This window comes from Carettochelys insculpta, chromosome 2 (assembly GCF_033958435.1).
Source record: "Carettochelys insculpta isolate YL-2023 chromosome 2, ASM3395843v1, whole genome shotgun sequence".
NCBI lineage: Eukaryota > Metazoa > Chordata > Testudines > Carettochelyidae > Carettochelys > Carettochelys insculpta.
In genome coordinates, this window is record NC_134138.1 from 105675578 (window position 1) to 105695914 (window position 20337).

At 40.1% G+C, this 20337-nt stretch overlaps 1 protein-coding gene across 6 annotated transcripts in view; it reads right to left on the reverse strand.

Moving 5' to 3' along the window:
- Nucleotides 1–20337, reverse strand: part of RTTN (rotatin) — a 194422-nt gene that overhangs the window by 65919 nt on the left and 108166 nt on the right. For all 6 annotated transcript variants that reach the window (XR_012644470.1, XM_074987517.1, XM_074987516.1 and 3 more), the window contains 5 exons: nt 19967–20074; nt 19054–19212; nt 12277–12348; nt 3894–4086; nt 2119–2201 (listed from right to left, as the gene is read on the reverse strand). Coding sequence is in view for 5 of the 6 variants with exons in the window: in XM_074987517.1 (XP_074843618.1) it covers nt 2119–2201; nt 3894–4086; nt 12277–12348; nt 19054–19212; nt 19967–20074 (615 nt within the window). In the remaining variant the exon portion in view is untranslated. The remainder of the gene's footprint in view (nt 1–2118; nt 2202–3893; nt 4087–12276; nt 12349–19053; nt 19213–19966; nt 20075–20337) is intronic.

Sequence of the window (20337 nt, forward strand, 5' to 3'; positions counted from 1 at the left end):
CACACCAAGTGGAGTGTCATCTGCTTTCAAGAAGCACCCACCTGATGTCTAGAGAGCACACTTGCTCATTGGGGTCAGCCAGGAAGCAGCCACACCATGAGATGGAGCAGCTGAATGTCTGGATAAAGCTGATGCCCCTGGTCATGTGACAGAAGGTCCACACACAGGGGCAGAGAGTGGAACAGCTGGGCAACAAGGCTCATTAAGGTGCTGAAGCAGTGTTAGCATGGCCAAACTGGCAAGGCAAGGATTATCCTCCTGCTTCATTCTTTGCAGGGCCTTGCTGATCAGGGAAGGTCAAGGGTACAGGCCTACAACATGATGCACAGGCTATGAAGCCGGGGAGCGGGGCATGCCCCATCCCCAGACTAAATCCAAAACAGGGGACTAACAGCACTAATCTACATCTATCTACAACTATTTACATGTACTTGACAAAACAAAGAACTATTTACAAGTGAAAAATGAGGGAGCACTATGCTAAGGTAAGGTCTAAGCTGAGCACACAGTTTCAAGCACCGTCACTGGCAGCCAAAAGGAAGTAACAAGAAAGTGGACCAGAAGCACCCTATATAGCAAGACATATACATGCCACTTTGGGGCAGGAGGAAGTCTAGAACCAGTCCCCTAAGGGCACTGCTAAGGGAAAAATCTTCTGGCACTGGTGCATGTAGTGAGCACACACACCTCTGTTGAATTCACATGAGCAATCACTCGAAGAAGTGCATACATGTCACTTGCAAACTTTCACATCCCTGCCTTTAAGAATTATGGAGTTGTCTGATCACTACCTGCTGCCTTCCCAGGAACAAGCTATTTGATACCCTTCTTTACACTTCCAACTTTGTTTTGTCCAACTTCTGTATCACCGGAAGGAGGGGAATGGCAACTATGGCAATATCACAGATTATGGCATCTTTTGAACAGAGTTCCTTGTAATGCTCAGTCAAGATGGTCCATCAATCAAGTTGTTTTTGCCTGTCAGTCAAAATAGTACCATCTTTTTATTTCAGATTGTGGTCTTTTTTATATGGTAGACCAAGTACCACTTTAATTCTATTGCAGGTAGCACAAAGGTCCCCTCTTTCAAAACAGATATGAATCTTGTTGTACAGATCTCCACTACTTCTGTGCACCTGCTCTGGTGGCTTTCTGAAATACAGACTTAGCCGAAAGTTCTAGATAATAAGGCATGTATGTTCCCCACACAGCTAGTTTTATCTAGGGTGCTCACATTAAAACCTTTAAAGGTTTTCTTTTGTATCTTTTTATCATTTTAAGTTTACTGAACTACATTTTTGCCAAACAATTTGTGCAACATCTGACAACCTTCTGAGCTATTTAGGAAAAGCTGAGTATACAAGATGTGTAAAACTTAGATATTAGTGTTGTACTTTTTTTTTCATTCATTTCAGAGAACCTGTGAATTCCTGTTTTGAGCCTTGAGAAGCCATTTCAATTTCTCCTGCTTTTACATTTGATATCTTGAGGGACAGTGTATGCTTGAAGTTGTGTATTACAATTATCATCTTTCTAGCCAGAAAAAAATTTAAGTGTCTTGCCGTTTTGAAGTTCTATCAATTTTAACACAGCAATTCTGTCTCTTGCAAACATTGCACATGGAATTTTCATATATTCTCAAAATATTCTGGAGGCCCCCAAAATTGTGATTATTGCACCTGCATGTAATGATATTCTGACACACTGTCATGATTTTGTGATACATTATTCTGTTGCAACACCATAAAGTAAAGATAGGGTCACTGTGAAAGTATAGTTTGGACAAAGCGAAAAATTGGGAAGTGTAGTTATAAATGACTTCATTTGGATTTACCCAACAGAGAAATGTACAACTCATCAGATGCAGAAGGCTCCAGAATTAAAGCTCACCTGAATATTTAACTGGGCAAATTAAGCCACTACTTCTGAACTTGAATATGTGACTAGATGAAGAGGTTTTATTGAATTTACTAAAACTAAACAAGTGTAAAGCTTGATGATTGCATAGCTTAATTTTGCCATTTTTACAGTTTCTGCATTTACATTTTTATCCATTTTCTTGAAAATGCAATATTAACAATATCAAATGTAATATTCATGTACTATGTTGGCATTTACCATTGTGTCAGATGTTGATTGAGAATGTGAAGATTGGCTTTGATTGGATGGAACTCCCCAAAGAGTAATTGAGTCCTCATAATCTGCAGAAAGAAGAAATAATAGCAAACTTTTGAACTATTCGGTTTTGAAATTTTTTCTTTATGGGGGGAAAAGGTACAGAAAACATAGAAAGGAAGATATAATCAACCAAGGTAATAAAGTTACTCAGGAAAGGAAGGTTATTCTTATTCAGCGGATGTAACAGTTGAGGGCAGCTCAAAGAGTGGATCTTTTAACTAGCAGAGGCTGTAGGAGTGCATGTGATCTCCTCTGAGCCCCCTACCTTGGTATATGCCATTATTCTAAGAGCAAGGCTATAAAAAGTGGTCTGGTGCTTCAACCACCTCCGTTCCCTCCACCACTTTCTCCAAATCCCCACACATTCTTAGGACCCCAGAGAGGTGAAGAAACATGGACAGGGAATGAAAAGTGCTATGTACTGTCATCAATACCACACTGCATGGTATTACAGTAGGCTTTCCTTTGCAATTCCCCTTCAAAATAATTACCAAACCTAATAAGCCTAGCTTCATGCAGCACAAGGCTGTATGGTTACATATCCAAAATACTAAATACTACAGCAGCAGTAAAAAACAAATAAGTGTCCATGATAGATGTTGGTTTGTCTTCTTCCCTTAGAAACAGGCATTTTGTACCTTGGGTGAACTTCTTTCAAGTCACTATAGAATGTAAGTACGGAAAATACATGAAACACCATGAAATTCATAGTTTCAGGAATAGGCAAGAGGAAGCTACTGTGAGAAATTATAAAGAAATGTAATGTGAGGAAAGTAGTAAGATAACAATGACTCTAAAATGATTTTAGACAGAAAATTTCCAAAAAATATGTTTCTGATTTGTAAGAACCCTTCTGTGGTATAGAGCAGTTCTAAGTACATTAATACAAGACACAAAGAAGGGTGCTGTCCTACTGGAAATTTGCATAAGAACTAATGATTTTGAAGTTGTGTATAATAATTTCCCTGCTAAGATCCTCAACGCACATTCTCTGACTCTGTGCAATGCTGTAGCAAAAGAGATACTATAGCAAACTAGCAAAATGGTGTTGGACAACCTATATATGGAGTCTTAGCTAACTCTACTTTTGCATCTTGCATCAGTATGAGTTCAATCATTTACCCACCAAAGTCAATGAAAACTGATTTCCACAGATGCTAAATAATATTCTATAATCACCAAACAATATTCCTTGCTATGTCATATGTCAGCATAAATCTGAATACCAGCCTTCTATTAAGAGCCCTTGCAGAGGTGCCTTAAGATGCACAAATTGGGTCCTCTCAAGAGGCTATGAAGACCACCTCACTTTTAAGAACAGGCCTCACAGTCAATGCCTCTTTGAGGTTTCTCACTGCTATTGTCTGCAAAGTCATACCTCTTAAAAGTGAATTAACTATTTTTCCTCATCTTTCCCTTTTCAAGGAAGATGGACTGGATGATCTATCAGGTATTTTCCATCTATAACTTCTATTAACACATTTGCAAAACACATACTTGTCTCTAGGACACTAGACTGGGTGAACTGAAATTGAGAGACAAACATTTCTAAGTTTATTCTATGCATGATACAGTACTCTAAGTATACATACAATTTAAAATAACAGTTGCAACGAATAAGCATGAAGTTTTATAAGAACACCAAAAGGTGAATTCCAAGTTAGAAGAGAGTTTGACTTAAAATATACCACTGAATTATAAATAATGTCCCTTACCATTTATGACATTCTTTTCTGCTATGAGGCTGTTTCCCACAGAACAATTCAAATCAAACGTGTATCGACCTAGGTAACAGTGCTTCACCATCTGATTCAAACGTTCATAAAAGTGGCAATGATATAATAGAGCCTGAAGGGCAGGTTTTCCTATCTGAGACAGGCCAGACTCTTCATCATGCACACAAGGCCCCTGAGGAAACAAGGGTAATGAAAAAGTATTTCTTTAGCAGAATCTAAATTACAATATATACTCTTCTGTGGGTGAAATGAAGCCCAGAACTCTTCTATACAGATTACCCGAAGAAAAGTCTCTCTCTATAAATTATGTATAACTAAATAAACAAACACTCTTGTTGTGTATCATAGCAATATGTTCACTCACACACTGCATGGGCTTGTAAGCAGTTATCACAAATGAATGCAGTGTTAGGACTTTTTTCTGTAAATCACAAGAAGTCAACTGAAAAAAAACTGGTAATAATTTAATTATTGTACAGCTAGAATTAGGGTAACCATCCATCTCATATTGGGTGGAAAGGTCTCATATTTGGGATGCCAAAAAGGCATCCCTACGTGAGCCACCCTTTCCCCACATATCTCCCTGTCCCTTATTTGGGACAGGGAGATATTGTCACCCTAGCTAGAATTCTGTTGGCTAATTGTAACAGTATGAAACTCAATCTGTGCTTTTTCCTGTATAGAACACCAGGAAAGCTTTTCAATCAACCACTAGACATATTTTTAATAATTTCTCATTTCATTCTATTTATGGGTAGCAATTGAGAGTTTATGTCACGTGGGAGGAGGGAAGAGCATCTTTGAGTGAAACTAAAATTGCTAAAATAACTAGAGCATGTGCTGAGAGGACATGCTTTACAATGAATATCATACTCTCTGCCCAGAAATTTCCATACTTCTAAGAACAATAAAAATAATATTAAGAGTTCAGATGGAGAGGCTTCATTGGGGGTGACCCTAGATCCATTAAAAGACTTAACACTTTTACAAACTCTAGGATACTTAGTATCTCTGTCCTTAAAAATAAGTGTCTTGCACAAATTAGACCATTTTTGAAGCTGCAGAAACATTAAAATGGATTGATTCATTCTAATTCAATAAGCTATACAAAATTATTTAGAAAATTAAATATACCAAACAGAAAATATACCAAAGAACATAGCTGGCACAGCTAAATAAATAAGGATATAAATGTACTTACTCTGTGGTATAAATTTTTTCTGAGTCACAAACCTGAAGCATGTGTGTAATGTAGTATCAATATATAACCATGTGAATAATCAACATTTGCTTTTTGCACAAAATGAAATGCAATCAGAATGCAACAGTTAATGCAACAAATAATTCTGTGCTTTGCGTAAATGGCTAACAACGCTTGAACAGTTGCGCTTCATGCACTGTGATAATAGCACTCTGCATTAATTATATCAACCACAACATCTGCATAATCAGAAAATTTAGCAGGTAATAAATGAGATGACATTAAGTTCAAGTTTTGATATCCGTAGGTGCCTTTGCCAGTTTAAAAATTCTGTGCCAAGCACTTCATGGCCACAGGGGTGTGCTAAAAAGCACTGGAGTCTTTCACCAATTATGTTCACAGCATGCACTGACTTCAACAACCTTGAGATAACATACTGTGTTGTGATTCAGTAACATCAGATTACATGGGTTGATTTTTACTGATGGCAAAAGTTTGATAAGCCATTTTAAAGATGTGGGGGAGACAGAGCTAGCTGCATTGCCATTAAAAAAAACTATACTAACTAAACAATTAACATTAACACTCAAAATCTCATCAGCACTCTCTATTAACAACCTCAAGGATCACAGTCTTAGTGTACTCCATGTCTGTGGTAGTTTTCTCTACTATTCTCCATGCTCTTTTTATCACCTTTTCTTTAGAACTTTCTCGTGTTAGCTGATTTACAGACAAATCATCTTCGATTAATACCGGAAGGGCAGAGGGAAGTGGGAGGAACTATATTTCTTTCCATTACAAAACTTAATCCTGACAGTAATTTTACATTTTAAATTAGTGACTTGACTCACTACTGTATTGAAATAAAATATTCAATGACCTTTTGTAACTTTCTCATTATGTGTAGGTGGGTGTATGCTACTCCTGCACACTGGTGATGGAGAGTGCTGGGTTGTCATTTTCATGGGGTCCCTGTATCGGGTGGATGGCATATCCAGATTTGACTCTCCCACACTGGAGAATCCACCCAAATTAGATAAGACCATATTTTCATAACTGGTATTCTTTAAATGCATTGCTCATGTCCATTCAATGTAGGTGTCACATGCACTGGTGCTGGCATATTTTCCCTTAGCGTTACCCACAGGGGAGCCAGGCCAGGTGCCCCCTGGAACAGCATGTGCATGCTGCACTATAAGGGGAGCCACTGGACCCCTTCCACTTTCAGTTACTTCTCACCAAAGAACTGTGACAGTGGAGGAGGAAGGCAGGATGTTGAATGGACATAGGCAACACATCTCAAACACCAAATACAGAACAGGTAACTGTCTTCTCTTCAAGTGATTGCTCACCTCCATTCAACATAAATGACTGCAAGCAATATATCCAAAAGTGTGAGGAGTTCAATGGCATGCTGACTCCAACATCTCTCTTCTGGAGGTCGCATCCCCTCAGGCCTGTTGCAGCAAGGTGTTGTGCATAGCGAAGGGGTGCACTGAAGACCACGCTGCTGCCTTACAAATATCCAGGACTGGAACATTCAGGAGAAAGGCCACTGAGGAGGCTTGTACTCTGGTTGAATGAAGAAGCAAGGGAGGCTAAGCACTGGACAATTAATAGCATGTCCAAATGCAGGATGAAGACAATTGCAAAAGACAGCAACAACCTTTCTTCCTTCAGGTGTAAAAGATAATGAATGACAGCCTATTGTGAGCCTCCATCAGGGATTGTCCACACTGTTGCACCCATACTGAAAACTGGGTCCACTTGGCTTTGTAAATCTGCCTGATTGTGGCTTACAGTTCCCTGAAAGGACATGTTTAACCATTTTGGGAGTTGGGGTGCTCCTCCAGTGTCAGGCATGGGGCAGCCATGCTGTGAGATGGAGGAGGAGGCTACAGTCCTGGGAGAGCAGGTCCAGGCAGAGCAGCGGGGTCACAGGGAGCATACCGCAAAGGCACAATAAAGTGGCAAACCAATGCTGATGGGGCCATGCTGGCACAACTAGGATGATTTTGGACCTATCTTGCTTCACCCTCTCCAGGACCCTGTGGATGACCATCAGAAGAGGAAGGCATCTGTCAAGGACCTGGGTCTGCCTATCATCTGGAGCAGAAGGCTCAACACTTTGTGTTCTGTGTTGTAGAGAAGAGGTTGACCTGCAGAGCACCCCACTCACAGAAGGGCTGCTGAGTTGCTGGTGAAGAGCCCACATGCATTGAGAGAATTCCCCACTTAGCTGATTCGTCAGGAGATTCCCTGCACTTGGGAGGTATCAGCCTCCAGATAGATACTGTACTAAATGCAAGACTTCCAGAGGTTGACCGCTTCTTGACAAAGCATGCCCGCCCCTTCCCCCCACCCAACATTTGTCATAGACCATGATGGCCATGCTGTTTGTGAATACCCAAATCACCCTGTCTTTCAGATAAGGGAAGACCACGCTGTGTGGTGCACTCTCAGCTCCTCGATGTTTATGGGAAAAGGTGCTTCTTCCATAAGCCATATACCCTGAGTCCAGAGATCACTGAGATAGGCACGCCAGCCCAGGTCTGACATATCCAATACCCAGCTCGAAAGAGTGTGTAGGGGCTCGGAGTGGTAACCCCCTGTGACGGATGGGAGGTCTACTATACTTTTCCACACATCCAGCCATTTAGTTAACTAAACTACAGTGGGTCCCTGAAAATCTCTAGGATGTGTTGGCAGGGAGTCAGGTGAGCCAATGGGGAGAGAATGTGAGATATGAATTGCAGATGTGACCTGCCTGCTGTAGTCTTTTGTGTGATCAGAGCAGAGATACAGAGATGATTTAATGCAGGAACCAGACATGGGATTTTCAGCAACAGGCATGCCTGGAAAGGACTGAATCTTGGAACAACAGATATGTGAGTAAATAGGAAATGTTTAGATGGCCACAGTCAGGTTATCTTTGTTATATTTTGGTTTGTTGTCTCATTTGTGCTGATTTATCTATCCTGCTGTACACTAACTTTTAAACTAAGTCCCAGGGAAGCAATTCTCTATGCTTCAATCTACCATTTAATTACTCTAACGCCTACCAACCAAGAAAACTTACCAAGTATATCTGCTTGGTTTTGTTATTAATATCACTTTTTAAAAACTATGATCTGACTCCTGTCCCCCAGAAGGCAGGCAGTTCTGTGTGCATGTGCTTGAGACTGAAAGGTCAGATATTAAGACATTACAGTTTGTTTACAAGCTCTCTCTAGAGATAAGGTTAAAGAGCTTGGGTGGTAGCAATACGAGACTGTGGGTAGTGACTCAGAATAGTATCTCCAACATAATATTTGCATGATCTGTTGACCAGGCAAGAGTGTCGAGGATCTGATTGGGGACTGTCACTTCCCTGTCCATGGGGGGCCTGGATGCGGCGTATGCTGTTGCGAACCACTGATGGAAGGCACACATTCGTAATCTGGCTTACCTGAGTACACAGATGGATGCTGCCATGTGTCCGAACAGCTGAAGACAAACCATGGCCTTAATGGTGGGTGAGGTGTGTAAGTGAGCCACAATGTTTGCAAGGGCCCAAAACCCCATCTGGGGGAGGAAGGCCCTCACTGAAGTCAAATCTAGTACTGCCCCTATGAACTCTATGGTCATGTCTACAGTAGCCAAAAACTTGGAAATGGCCATGCAAATGGCCATTTCAAAGTTTACTAATGAAGCGCTGAAATACATATTTAGCACCTCATTAGCACGCGGGCGGCCGCGGCACTTTGAAATTGACGCGGCTTGCCACCGTGCGGCTCGTCCAGATGGGGCTCCTTTTCGAAAGGACCCCGGCTACTTTGAAGTTCCCTTATTCCTATGAGCAGATGGGAATAAGGGGACTTCGAAGTAGCCGGGGTCCTTTTGAAAAGGAGCCCCGTCTGGACGAGCCACGTCAGTTTCGAAGTGCCGCGGCCGCCCACATGCTAATGAGGCGCTGAATATGTATTTCAGTGCTTCATTAATAAACTTTGAAACGGCCATTTGCATGGCCATTTCAAAGTTTTTGGCTAGTGTAGATGCAGCCAATGTGTTGAATTGACACTAACTTTGACTTTCCTATGTTTATCAACAGGCTGAAGTAATGGCATGGGAGGAGCATGTGGTACATGGGCATGCAGACTTTGGATGAAGAGATACACATGAAGAGCCAATCATCCAGGTAAGGACAGACCTATGCCCTGTGTTGCCGACTACCAACACACATTTGAACCAAAGGAAGCATATATGATCCTCAAAAATGTCAATGTGGAAGTCAGTGTCTTTGAGATTGAGGGTGATGTACCAATCTCCCAGATCTAGGGATAGGATGATTGAGGCCAGGGATATTATGTGGAAGTCGATTCAGCCTGCACCGGTTCAGAATGGGCAGTGGCCTGCCTTTAGCTTTAGGGATCAGGAAGTTGCGAAAAAAAGTACCTTTTCGGTTCTGATAGAAACACAGAACCTACTGTATTGCCCTCAGTCTGAGCAAACCTTCGACTTCCTTGGAAGGAGTGTCTCACAAGAACAGGGAAGGATGGGAAGGGCAGGGGTGGAGGGCTGGAGGACGTCAGCTAGGCCACGCCATGCTAATGACCGAGTGGTCCATAGTTATAGAGCTTCAGACTGGGAGGAAAGGGTGAAGATGGTGGGAAAAAGTGACAGAGGAAGGATCCGTCAGATTGAGAGGTGCATTATCTTCAACTGTTACCTCAAAAGAGGTGCTTGGAGGTCACTTTTGCGCAGGAGGAGCTGGTCTGTGTGGAAGAGCACAATTTGGAGTACATCTTCCTAAAATCTTTGTACTTGCTGTGACTTGAGTCCTGATGAGGCTGGACAGATTGGGCAGACGTGATTTTGAGGCTTGAATTTTTTTTTACTTGTCAGCCACAGGACATACAGTGCATGGATGTGGAGGGTTATGTGGGAATTCTTTAGCCCATGGAGCTTACTATCTGTTTGCTTGTTGAAATTTGGCAAGCCCCATCCCCCACATTGGTCAACTCTGGGTAGTGAAGTGGAAAGCCAAAAATCTTTTTCCTAACCTTTTCTATCCTTCTCTTTCTTCAAGCTTTGGCTCCCTTAACACAGGAAAAGTGGCTGGAGGGCCAGTTGAGAAGACACACAGACATCTGCTGCTTTTTGTAAAATCTTTGATAATTTAGTTATAAAAAGCAATTTAGTTATAGCAACATGAGAAGATGACATCACATACCCATGACCACTTGTAGGGTATTTTTCCCCTGTGCTGCACCAGCAAAAATAGCCAGAATGCTATGAGGATGAGAGAACTCCGGGATAGGTTCCCACAGTGCACTACTGCAACAGTCAATGTTTGGTGATTGAGTGTGGCAGCAATGAGTCGACTTTGTAAGTAATCTGTGGGGAGGTAAGGATACTCAAATTCAAATATATGAAACCCAGTGTTACAAAATTGATTTTAATAAATTCAAAATTTATCTTGTAGTGTAGACATAACCTTTGTTTGTTTTTGCTCTAGCTTTTCATGGTGTCGCGGACGAGCAGTGTTGCCATGAGGCAAATTGACTTTGATCTGCCAGTGATGAGAAAGAATGAGCATTGCATGTTCATCTGGCACCCGTAAGGGATGCATCTCCTTGGGTGCCAGCTGCATGCTCAGCACCATTGTGTCTGTATGCCCAACTGGAGCCACTAATGGCAACAGTGCTGTTTTTGAAAATGCCAGTGTACAGGAGTGGCTTTTAGTTTTTGTGCTTGAAACAGGTTTGGGTTTGTGCATGCCCAAAGTGCCTGGTTTGTCTGCAATACTTAGCCTGGGCAAGGAGTCTACGCGGGAAGGCTTTGACTGAACCTGTGTCCCCAGTGAGGAAGCTGGAGTGTCTCTGACAGAAGGGACCCAGCTGCCTGGCATTGAAAGAGGCTCTGCCAGCAGCTGGAGCACTTAATCAAATAAGAACATTTTCAGTCTAAGCTCTCTGTCTTTCCTTGCTGTGGCAGTGGGGGACATGCAAACAGAGCTTTTAGAAGGAATACAGCAGCGGATACCATCTGAGTACCCATCTGAAGCAGATATTGGATTTTGGCAAAACCCCACAGTGAGAGACAGGTTTAAGTTCATCTTCAGATGCAGTTTGTTCTGTGAACTGTTTGTCTTTGCTTTACTTTACCTTCTTCTTGCTGCCTTTTTTTTTTTTTTAAACAAATCGTGTCAGCACAATATACACTAGAGGAATAAAACTGACAACAGGTAAATTCCACTTCTTGTTACTTTTTCTTTTTTATTAAGGTCAACAGACATGCTACAAGGTAGAACTGGCTAAAGAACAAGTAACTAACAATATATCAGAACCAACTAACTAACTAACTAACTAAATCCTATTTTCTATCTATAGGTGTGAGGGGAGAGGAGAGAGCTATGCTCCAACAGCAGACAAGGACGGTGATGAAGGAACTGAGGAGAGCAGGGCTGCGCATGCTGTCCCTAGTGGTGCAAAACAGCATGAGCTGGGCTAGTGCATGCATAGTCCCGCTCAGCAGAAGTCCCCATGCTGGAGTGCTGGGTGAGCCCAACACCTACTGTGGAGCACCCACGTGAACAGCACTCGAACATAAAAGTGAGATCTGTTCACTGTCTATGAAAGAACTGAGGTGGCTGACAGGTGCACTCCCTCAGACAGAGCATGGAACGAACACCACCTTCATGCAAGGCTTCTCATGCACCCACTACTGAATATGGCTTTTCTCAGCAGTTCTACATCTTAACACAAGGGGTATCATATATCACAAATGGGACTGCACAGAGGATCATGACATTTCAAATATTAAAAGAGCAATCAAAATTATTTATAAAACATGAGTCTCACTTATTTTGATAAACCATTATCTTATTTTCACCTATTGATACTTTCAAGTTATCATTAATATAAACACTTTCAACTGCATTCTGTGCAGTGCATTCCATATAAGAAAAAAGGATTTTTTATTTCAAACAATCTGAAACACAAAAAGAATATAAATATTCATATTTTCTCTTTGAAAAATATCTGAATAATTTCTGACAGTTACATGAAATGATTTCTTTCACTTGTACTTACATTCAATATATACCTAGGGATGCAGTATTATTTTAATTTCAATTAGTATACTTCTGTCACATTTACTTACTAAAATGTAGTCACTCACCTGCCAAGCACAATCTTTCAATTCTTCTGTTGGCATTGGGATTACAAGAAGGTTCTGAAGAATAAAAGCAGCCTGAAAAAAGAAATGAAAGCATCGATACTGCCCTCTTGCTGCAGCAGCTAAACAAAGCAAACTAACAAGATCCAAAAGAATTCTAAAACCATAGCACAGGACAAATTGATATGTTAATCAGCAAGTCACTGCTGACTTAAATATTTCTGAGGCTGTGTATTACACTAAACTCATAAATGCCTCACAGATTCACCCTGGACTGGATCAGTGTATCTTGCTCTTATTTGAGCTACCAGAACAATCCATTCCCATTTCCATTTCAAGAAGGCTAAATTTCTTAATGCCTGCTTTCCTTCAGCCATCACTAAAAAAGTTAATGCTGACCAGATACTCAGCACAATTAATATTACCATGAAAGAAAAAAAGAACACAAGCCAAAATAGGGAAAGAACAGATGAAAGTATATTTCGATAAATTAGATGTACTCAAGTCAGCAAGTCCTGATCAAATTCGCCCTAGGGTATTTAAGGGATTAATAGAAGCCATTTTAGCACCTTTAGAAATTTATTTTTGAGAATTCATTGAGGATACTGACATCCATGAGAACTGGAGAAAGACAAAAATAGCACCAATCTTCAAAAAGGGGAACAAAGACAACCTAGGCAATGTAAAACTGTTAGTCTAACTTGATACCCAGATGGGAACTATAAAAATTATTAAACTATCAGTCTGTAAGGACCAGGAATATAACCGGTTACAAGGAATAGCAAGCATGAATTTCTCAAGAACAAACCATGGCAAATCACAATAACTCCCTTCTTTGGCAGGTTTACATGCTTAGGGGAAGCACTAGACATGAGACATATTGATTTTAGTAAGGCTTTTGATATAGTCCCACATGACTTTTTCAAAAGTCAATCAGGGAAATACGATCAACATGAAATTATTAAGACTGGCACAAAACTAATTGAAATATCTTACTCTGAGTAGTTATCAGTGATTTACAGTCAAATGTGGGGGGTGTATCTTGTAGGCATATCTTATAGGGTCCCACGGGGGTTAGTACTGGGCCTGCCACCAGTAGCATGGGAACATTTTTTGATGTGGGGATGCTGAGCCTCCTCACGCCTCCACTCCCACCTAAGGCCAGAAGCAGAGCACATGAGGCTTAAACTAGGCCCCCTAGCATATGCAGCTGGCAATAGAGCCTCTGGCACGGAAGGCCAGTACCTGGGACTCTGGGTACAATAGCAGCCCATGCACTCATGCGTTCTACCATGCAGTGTTTTTACTAATGAATGGAAAACAGAGTGTACAGGAACCTTATATTGCAAGCACTTTGGAAGATAGGATAAGAATTCAAAATAATCTTGAAATATTAGAGAACTGATCTGAAATCACCAAGATGAAATTCAAGAAAAACAAGTACCAAAATACTAAACTTGGGAAGGAAAAGATCAATGAGGAATAACTTGATTAGGTGACAGAACTGCAAAGGAAGAACCAGGGGGTCATAATGGATCACAAACGGAGTATCAGCTAACAACGTAACAGTAGTGAAAGAGGCTAATACTATTCTGGAATATATTAACAGCATAGGTGTGCATAATAGCCAGGAGATAACTGTTGTCTCTACTTGGCTGTGGGGATACTTCTGCTGGAGTACTGTGTCAAGTTTTGGGATATGGAGAATTTGGAGACAGAGTCCTCAGGACTGCAACAAATGTTAGAAGGTGTAGAAAACATGTCTTACGAAGATTATGTCTATGCTACAAGACTATGAAATCAGGCACAGTTAAGTCTTGAGAAAAGACTGAAGGCAGAGGGAACCTGAGAACAGTCTTCAAATGTGCTAAAGGCTATTATTAGGACAGTGATCAATTGTTCTCTACTCCACTAAAATGTAGGGAAAAAAAATAACGGGTTTAACCTGTAGCAAGAGAGTTATATAGTAAGGGAAATTATCATTATAATTAGAACGTTAAGTCCTGGAATAAGCTTCCAAGGGAAGTTGTGGAATCCTTTTGACGAGATGATTTTAAGAACAGCTGGATAAATGAACTAGGTTTACTTCATCCTCCCTCAGTGCCAGAGACTGGACTTGATGATCTCTAGAAGCCCCTCCTAGATCTACATTTCTGCAGTTTCATCATCCTACTTTTCAATCTCTGAAATGTTAATAAGGCTATCCTGGGAATGATTTAATTAACAAACAACAATTAAGAATTTTCTATTTAAGGTGAGCTATTTCCTTGCTTATTGTATTACATATACATTGGGTAAGATATACATCTGATGTGTCTCCATGAATTCTGTATCAATCTTAAAGCATCAACATATATATAAAATATGAGCTTATTCCAGAATTTAATAGAAGTTGCAAGAAATTCCAACAGAATACACTGGTTTGAAAGTGTAAGCAACTTTATGCTTTATATATAAGTATCATAAGTTGTGCCTACACTATCTCCCAACTTCGAAGGGAGCATGGTAAGTAGGGTGTTAGGAGATTATTAATGAAGTGCTGTGGTGCATATGCAGCACTTCATTAAGCTAATTCTCCCCCATGGAAACTTCGAAGCGGCAAATTTCAAAATGTTGGCATGCGTGTAGCTGTGGCTAACCCGCCAGTACTTCAAAGTGCCCAGGCTACTCTGAAGTCCCTTTACTCCTCAAAATTTTGCCCTGGCACTTTGAAGTAGCAGTAGGTTAGCCGTGGCGACATGCTAGTTGGCGCATCGAAGTTGTTGTGGGAGAGAATTAGCTTAGCATATGCACCGCAGCACTTCATTAATGATCTCCTGACACCCTACTTACCATGCTCCCTTCAAAGTTGGTGTTTTTAGTGTAGCTAGACAAACTGACAGCCATCACCTTGCAGTATTTCTTGCCTAAAACTACCGGTGGAATAACATGTGGAAAGATGGACTTTTACAGTTCTATTACAAACTATTTAAAATTAAGCAAGCAGCTACTGGATAACAAATACATATCATACAAATAATTTTACAGGTTATTTTACACAGTCCTATGGTATTAGCAACCAATGTTAAAGTGCTCTGTAACTATAGAGGGTTAAAATTCTAATTTACAATCTGTAGTATGCATCACTCACTGCCAACAAATATTTTTGATAAACTTCTTTGGCTAATGAAAGAAAAATAGTTTGCATATTAAGATTAGATAATACGTATAAAGTGAATCCAGCTTTAAGTTCTTTTAACATGGAGAAAAGCAGAAAAGTATTTTGTTGCCTCTGAATTACATACACTGTATCAAAATGAACTTGAAACCATTCGTAGCCTGGACTTTGAGATACTATAAAGCTTTATTGCAAGAATGGCTAAGAGATTATTCTTATGAGGTTAAACAAAGTAACAAAAAATATCTTTGTGTACACAACTCATTTTTATGACACCACTGAGACCAGCATAACACTGAAAAAAATTACTTCTGGTTTACACTAGCAGTCATGTCTATGGCACTTTTGAAATGATTACCAAAACAAAACAAGAAAAAAGATGTATTTTCATTAGGTAGCATTTAACTTAACAGGAAACAGGAATATTGTGCCACCTGAAACAGTCTTACTGAGAGGAAAGCTTCTAACAGTTTACAAAGGAAGCACTTTGTACGATTTTTTCCATTGAAAGCAAACTGGGTATTTATAGTGTGACGGTCATTCCATATTCATTTTTGGAAATATGCTTATAAATATGACAACTGGAATATGTTTTCCAAGATAATTTGTGTGAGATACCATTGAAAGGGTTTTAATCTACTGAAATGATTACCCCATTCGTATGCATATATCCATTTTTGTAGATCAGGTCAACTGTGTATCTGTAATTGCATATTGCTTTGGGTCACTCCCACTAATTATACTTCAAGGCTGTGATGGCCCATTAGCAACAGATAATGGATCTTAACCTCCCTGTGGAAGGGTGGATCAGCCCAAGTACCATGGAGACAGGGGCCTGGCACAGACATGTGACCATGTCACCTGATCCTGGAATCCATCTTGTATGATGTACTTTTCCAGCGAAGCTGGAACGGTATCGAATTTGGAACAAAGGATTCCTACCTTTGGCAAATCCCATTTAAGGCAGAGAGAGATAAAAAGGCATCTTTTAAAAAGTGGAAGTCAAATCCTAGTGATCAAAATAGAAAGGAACATAAACACTGCCAAATTAAATGTAAAAATGTAACAAGAAAAGCCAAAAAAGATTTTGAGGAACACTTAGCCGTAAATTCAAAAAACAATAGTAAAGTGTTTTTTAAGTACATTAGAAGCAGAAAGCCTGTTAAAAAAGCAGTGGGGCCCCTGGACGATAGAGACATAAAAGGAGCAATCAAGGAAGATATTGCCATTGCGGAAAAACTAAATTATTCCTTTGCTTCAGTCTTCACGGCTGAGGATGTTAGAGAGATTCCCAAATCTGAGCCGTCCTTTATGGGTGACAAATCTGAGGAACTGTCCCAGACTGAAGTATCATTTGAGGAGGTTTTGGAACTAACTGATAGGCTAAACAGTCACAAGTCTCCGGGACTGGATGGTATTCACCCAAGGGTTCTGAAAGAACTCAGATGTGAAATTGTGGAACTATAACAGTGGTTTGTAACCTATCCTTTAAATCAGCTTCGGTATCCAACGATTGGAAGACAGCTAATATAACCCCCATATTTAAAAAGGGCTCTAAAGGAGACCCTAGCAATTATAGACTGGTAAATCTAACGTCAGTACCAGGCAAATTAGTAGAAACAATAGTCAAGAATAAAATTGTCAGACACATAGAGGAACATGATTTGTTGAGCAAAAGTCAACATGGTTTCTGTAAAGGGAAGTCGTGTCTTACTAATCTATTAGAGTTCTTTGAAGGGGTTAACAAGCATGCAGACGGGGGGATCCAGTAGACATAGTATACTTAGATTTCCAGAAAGCCTTTGACAAGGTCCCTCACCAAAGGCTCTTATGTAAATTAGGTAGTCATGGGATAGGAGGAAAGATCCTTTCATGGATTGGGAACTGGTTAAAAGACAGGAAACAAAGGGTAGGAATAAATGGTAAATTTTCACAATGGAAGGGGGTAACTAGTGGTGTTTCCCAAGGGTCAGTCCTGGGACCAATCTTGTTCAACTTACTCATCAATGATCTAGAGAAAGGGGTAAGCAGTGAGGTGGCAAAGTTTACAGATGACACCAAACTGTTCAGGATAGTCAAAACCAAAGCAGACTGTGAAGAACTTCAAAGAGATCTCAGCAAACTGAGTGATTGGGCAGGAAAATGGCAAATGAAATTTAATGAGGTTAAGTGTAAGGTAATGCACATTGGGAAAAATAACCCTAATTATACGTATAATATGATGGGGGCAAATTTAGATACAACAGATCAGGTAAGGGATCTTGGAATTATAGTGGATAGTTCTCTGAAAACATCCATGCAATGTGCAGTGGCAGTCAGTAAAGCAAATAGGATGTTAGGAATAATTAAAAAAGGGATAGAAAATAAGATGAAGAATATCTTACTGCCCCTATATAAAACTATGGCACGCCCACATCTTGAGTACTGCATGCAGATGTGGTCTCCTCACCTCAAAAAAGATATATTAGCGTTAGAAAAGGTTCAGAAAAGGGCAACTAAAATGATTAAGGGTTTGGAACGGGTCCCCTATGAGGAGAGACTAGAGAGAATGGGAATTTTCAGTCTAGAAAAGAGGAGACTGAGGGGAGATATGATAGAGGTACACAAAATCCTGAATGGTGTGGAGAAAGTACATACAGAAAAGTTATTTACTTGTTCCCATAATATAAGAACTAGAGGACACCAAATGAAATTAATGGGTAGCAGGTTCAAAACTAATAAAAGAAAGTTTTTCTTCACACAGTGCACGGTCAACCTGTGGAACTCCTTACCAGAGGATGCTGTGAAGGCCAGGACTCTAACAGAGTTTAAAAAAGAGCTCGATAAATATTTGGAGGTTAGGCCCATAGATGGCTATTAGCAAGGGGTAAGGTGTGGTGCCTAGCCTTTTGTCGAAGGCGGGAGATGGATGGCAGGAGACAAATCTCCTGATCGTTGTCTTCGGTTCACCTCCTCTGGGGAACTAGGCATTGGCTACGGTCGGCAGACAGGATACTAGGCTAGATGGACCTTTGGTCTGACCCAGTATAGCCGTTCTTATGTTCTTAAGGCTCGGAAGTGAGGCAATCTAGGTGATCAATTCTCCCTTGATACCCCTGGAAACAACAAACTGAACTGGGGAAAGCAACTGGGCCCAGGTTGGAAGGATGTCAAGTCTGTGATGACTATCAGAATAACTTTTTGCATGATGATATTACATGTAACTAGTTTCTTTGGCATATTAAGCGTAGCTTGTATGTTCTGTTTCTTTTTTCTTAGTAACCTACTTTGTTCTGTGTGCTAACTCTTATTACAATTTAAATCCTATACTTAAAATTCACTTTTATTTATTAACAAACCCAGTGTAAATAATTGTTAGCTAGCAGACAAGGAGTCTGTGCATATCTCTTTTTTACACTGAGAAAGAAAGTGAATTTCATGAACTTGGTGTGTGTCTCTGTGCCTGTAGCCTTGGGGGTGTGGCCGTGTCCCTGTGTCTTTGCTGAAGCAGTTTGGACTCAACAAGAAAGGATTGCCAAACCTGCTGAGGGAAAGCAGGTTCATCAGAGTTTTAGTACATCAGGAAACAGTCCCAAGGGGATCCCAACCCAACACATATGCACAACAGAAGGACAAGCACATACCTCTCTGCGTACCATGCTACATTCCGATTGGTCCAGAAGGATGTTTATCACGGTTCCCCACAGCCCTCCTGAAATGTTCTGACAGCTGTCTGCTAAAGCAAAGCATCCTAATTCAAGAGATGTAAGAGCTGATCCAATTCCAAGAGAGGTGAACCTTACCTGGAACAGTTTAGCAAAAAAGAAGCTGCATTGCACTATATGAAATGTTAATATTTCAAAATTGATTCGTAAACCTTTATAATAAACTCATAACTCTACTTGACATAAAAAAAATCATGGATTTAAAGACTGCATTTAATGGCACATTACAACAGGTATACTGCTAAGCCACCTTTGTTCTACAATTGCAGAAGTGTTAATTGGTCACTTTAAATCGTCTCTTGCAATATGTGTTAACTCTTTATTTGTTCCACTCTTGCATTTAGTAGTGACACTGAGCACCATTACCAGCTTGCAAGCAAGCTCTGTGTAAGCTTAAAAGCTTGTCTCTTTCACTAGCAGAAGATGGTCCAATGGAAGGTATTACTTCACCCACCTTTTCTCTCTAATATCCTGGGACGGATGTGCTAGAACAGCACGTCAAACACCTTGTTAAAAAAGCATTTGAAAATGTTTCTGTGTAGTTAAACTAAAACAAACAAATCTCTTCCATGCAAAGGCCCCAGGAGCCACTGTCCTGGATGATGACAAAAAAAAAAAAAGAAGCTGGGGGAAAACAAAAAAATGAGGATAGTGATTCGTTTTAAGTTGTTTTGACAGAAAAATACCGTTATACTTTGGAATACTTTTTAAAACTCTCACATGTAAAATTATAACAAATAAGTTCAGTCTCAGTATGAAACAATTTTTTAGATTTACAGAACATTTATTTCTTAAACTTGGAACAACAGTTTTATACTCAGGATACACTAACCTCTGGATCTCTATCTACCCATAATGGAACTAGCCATGCCAGGCCCAGACGAGAAGGTATGCGTTCTTCACTTTTATTGTAAGGCAAGAACCAGAGAGATACCCAGTCCTGATCAGAAAAAAATAAATGAAAAGGATTTGTTTCAAACACTAACTGTTCAAATAATACCGTCCTCCAACTATGTGCGTTATTTTTAATTTATTCAGTACAAAGCACTAATACTGAATATCAAAGATTCTTCAGGAAAAACGTGAGGCGTAACAATATTATTGTGTGGTAAAAAACCTTTTCTGCATTATAACAAAATTAAAATTAAAAAAGTACTTCTCTTGAAGGCAAGACTATTGTTTTAATATGGTATAATGGTTTCG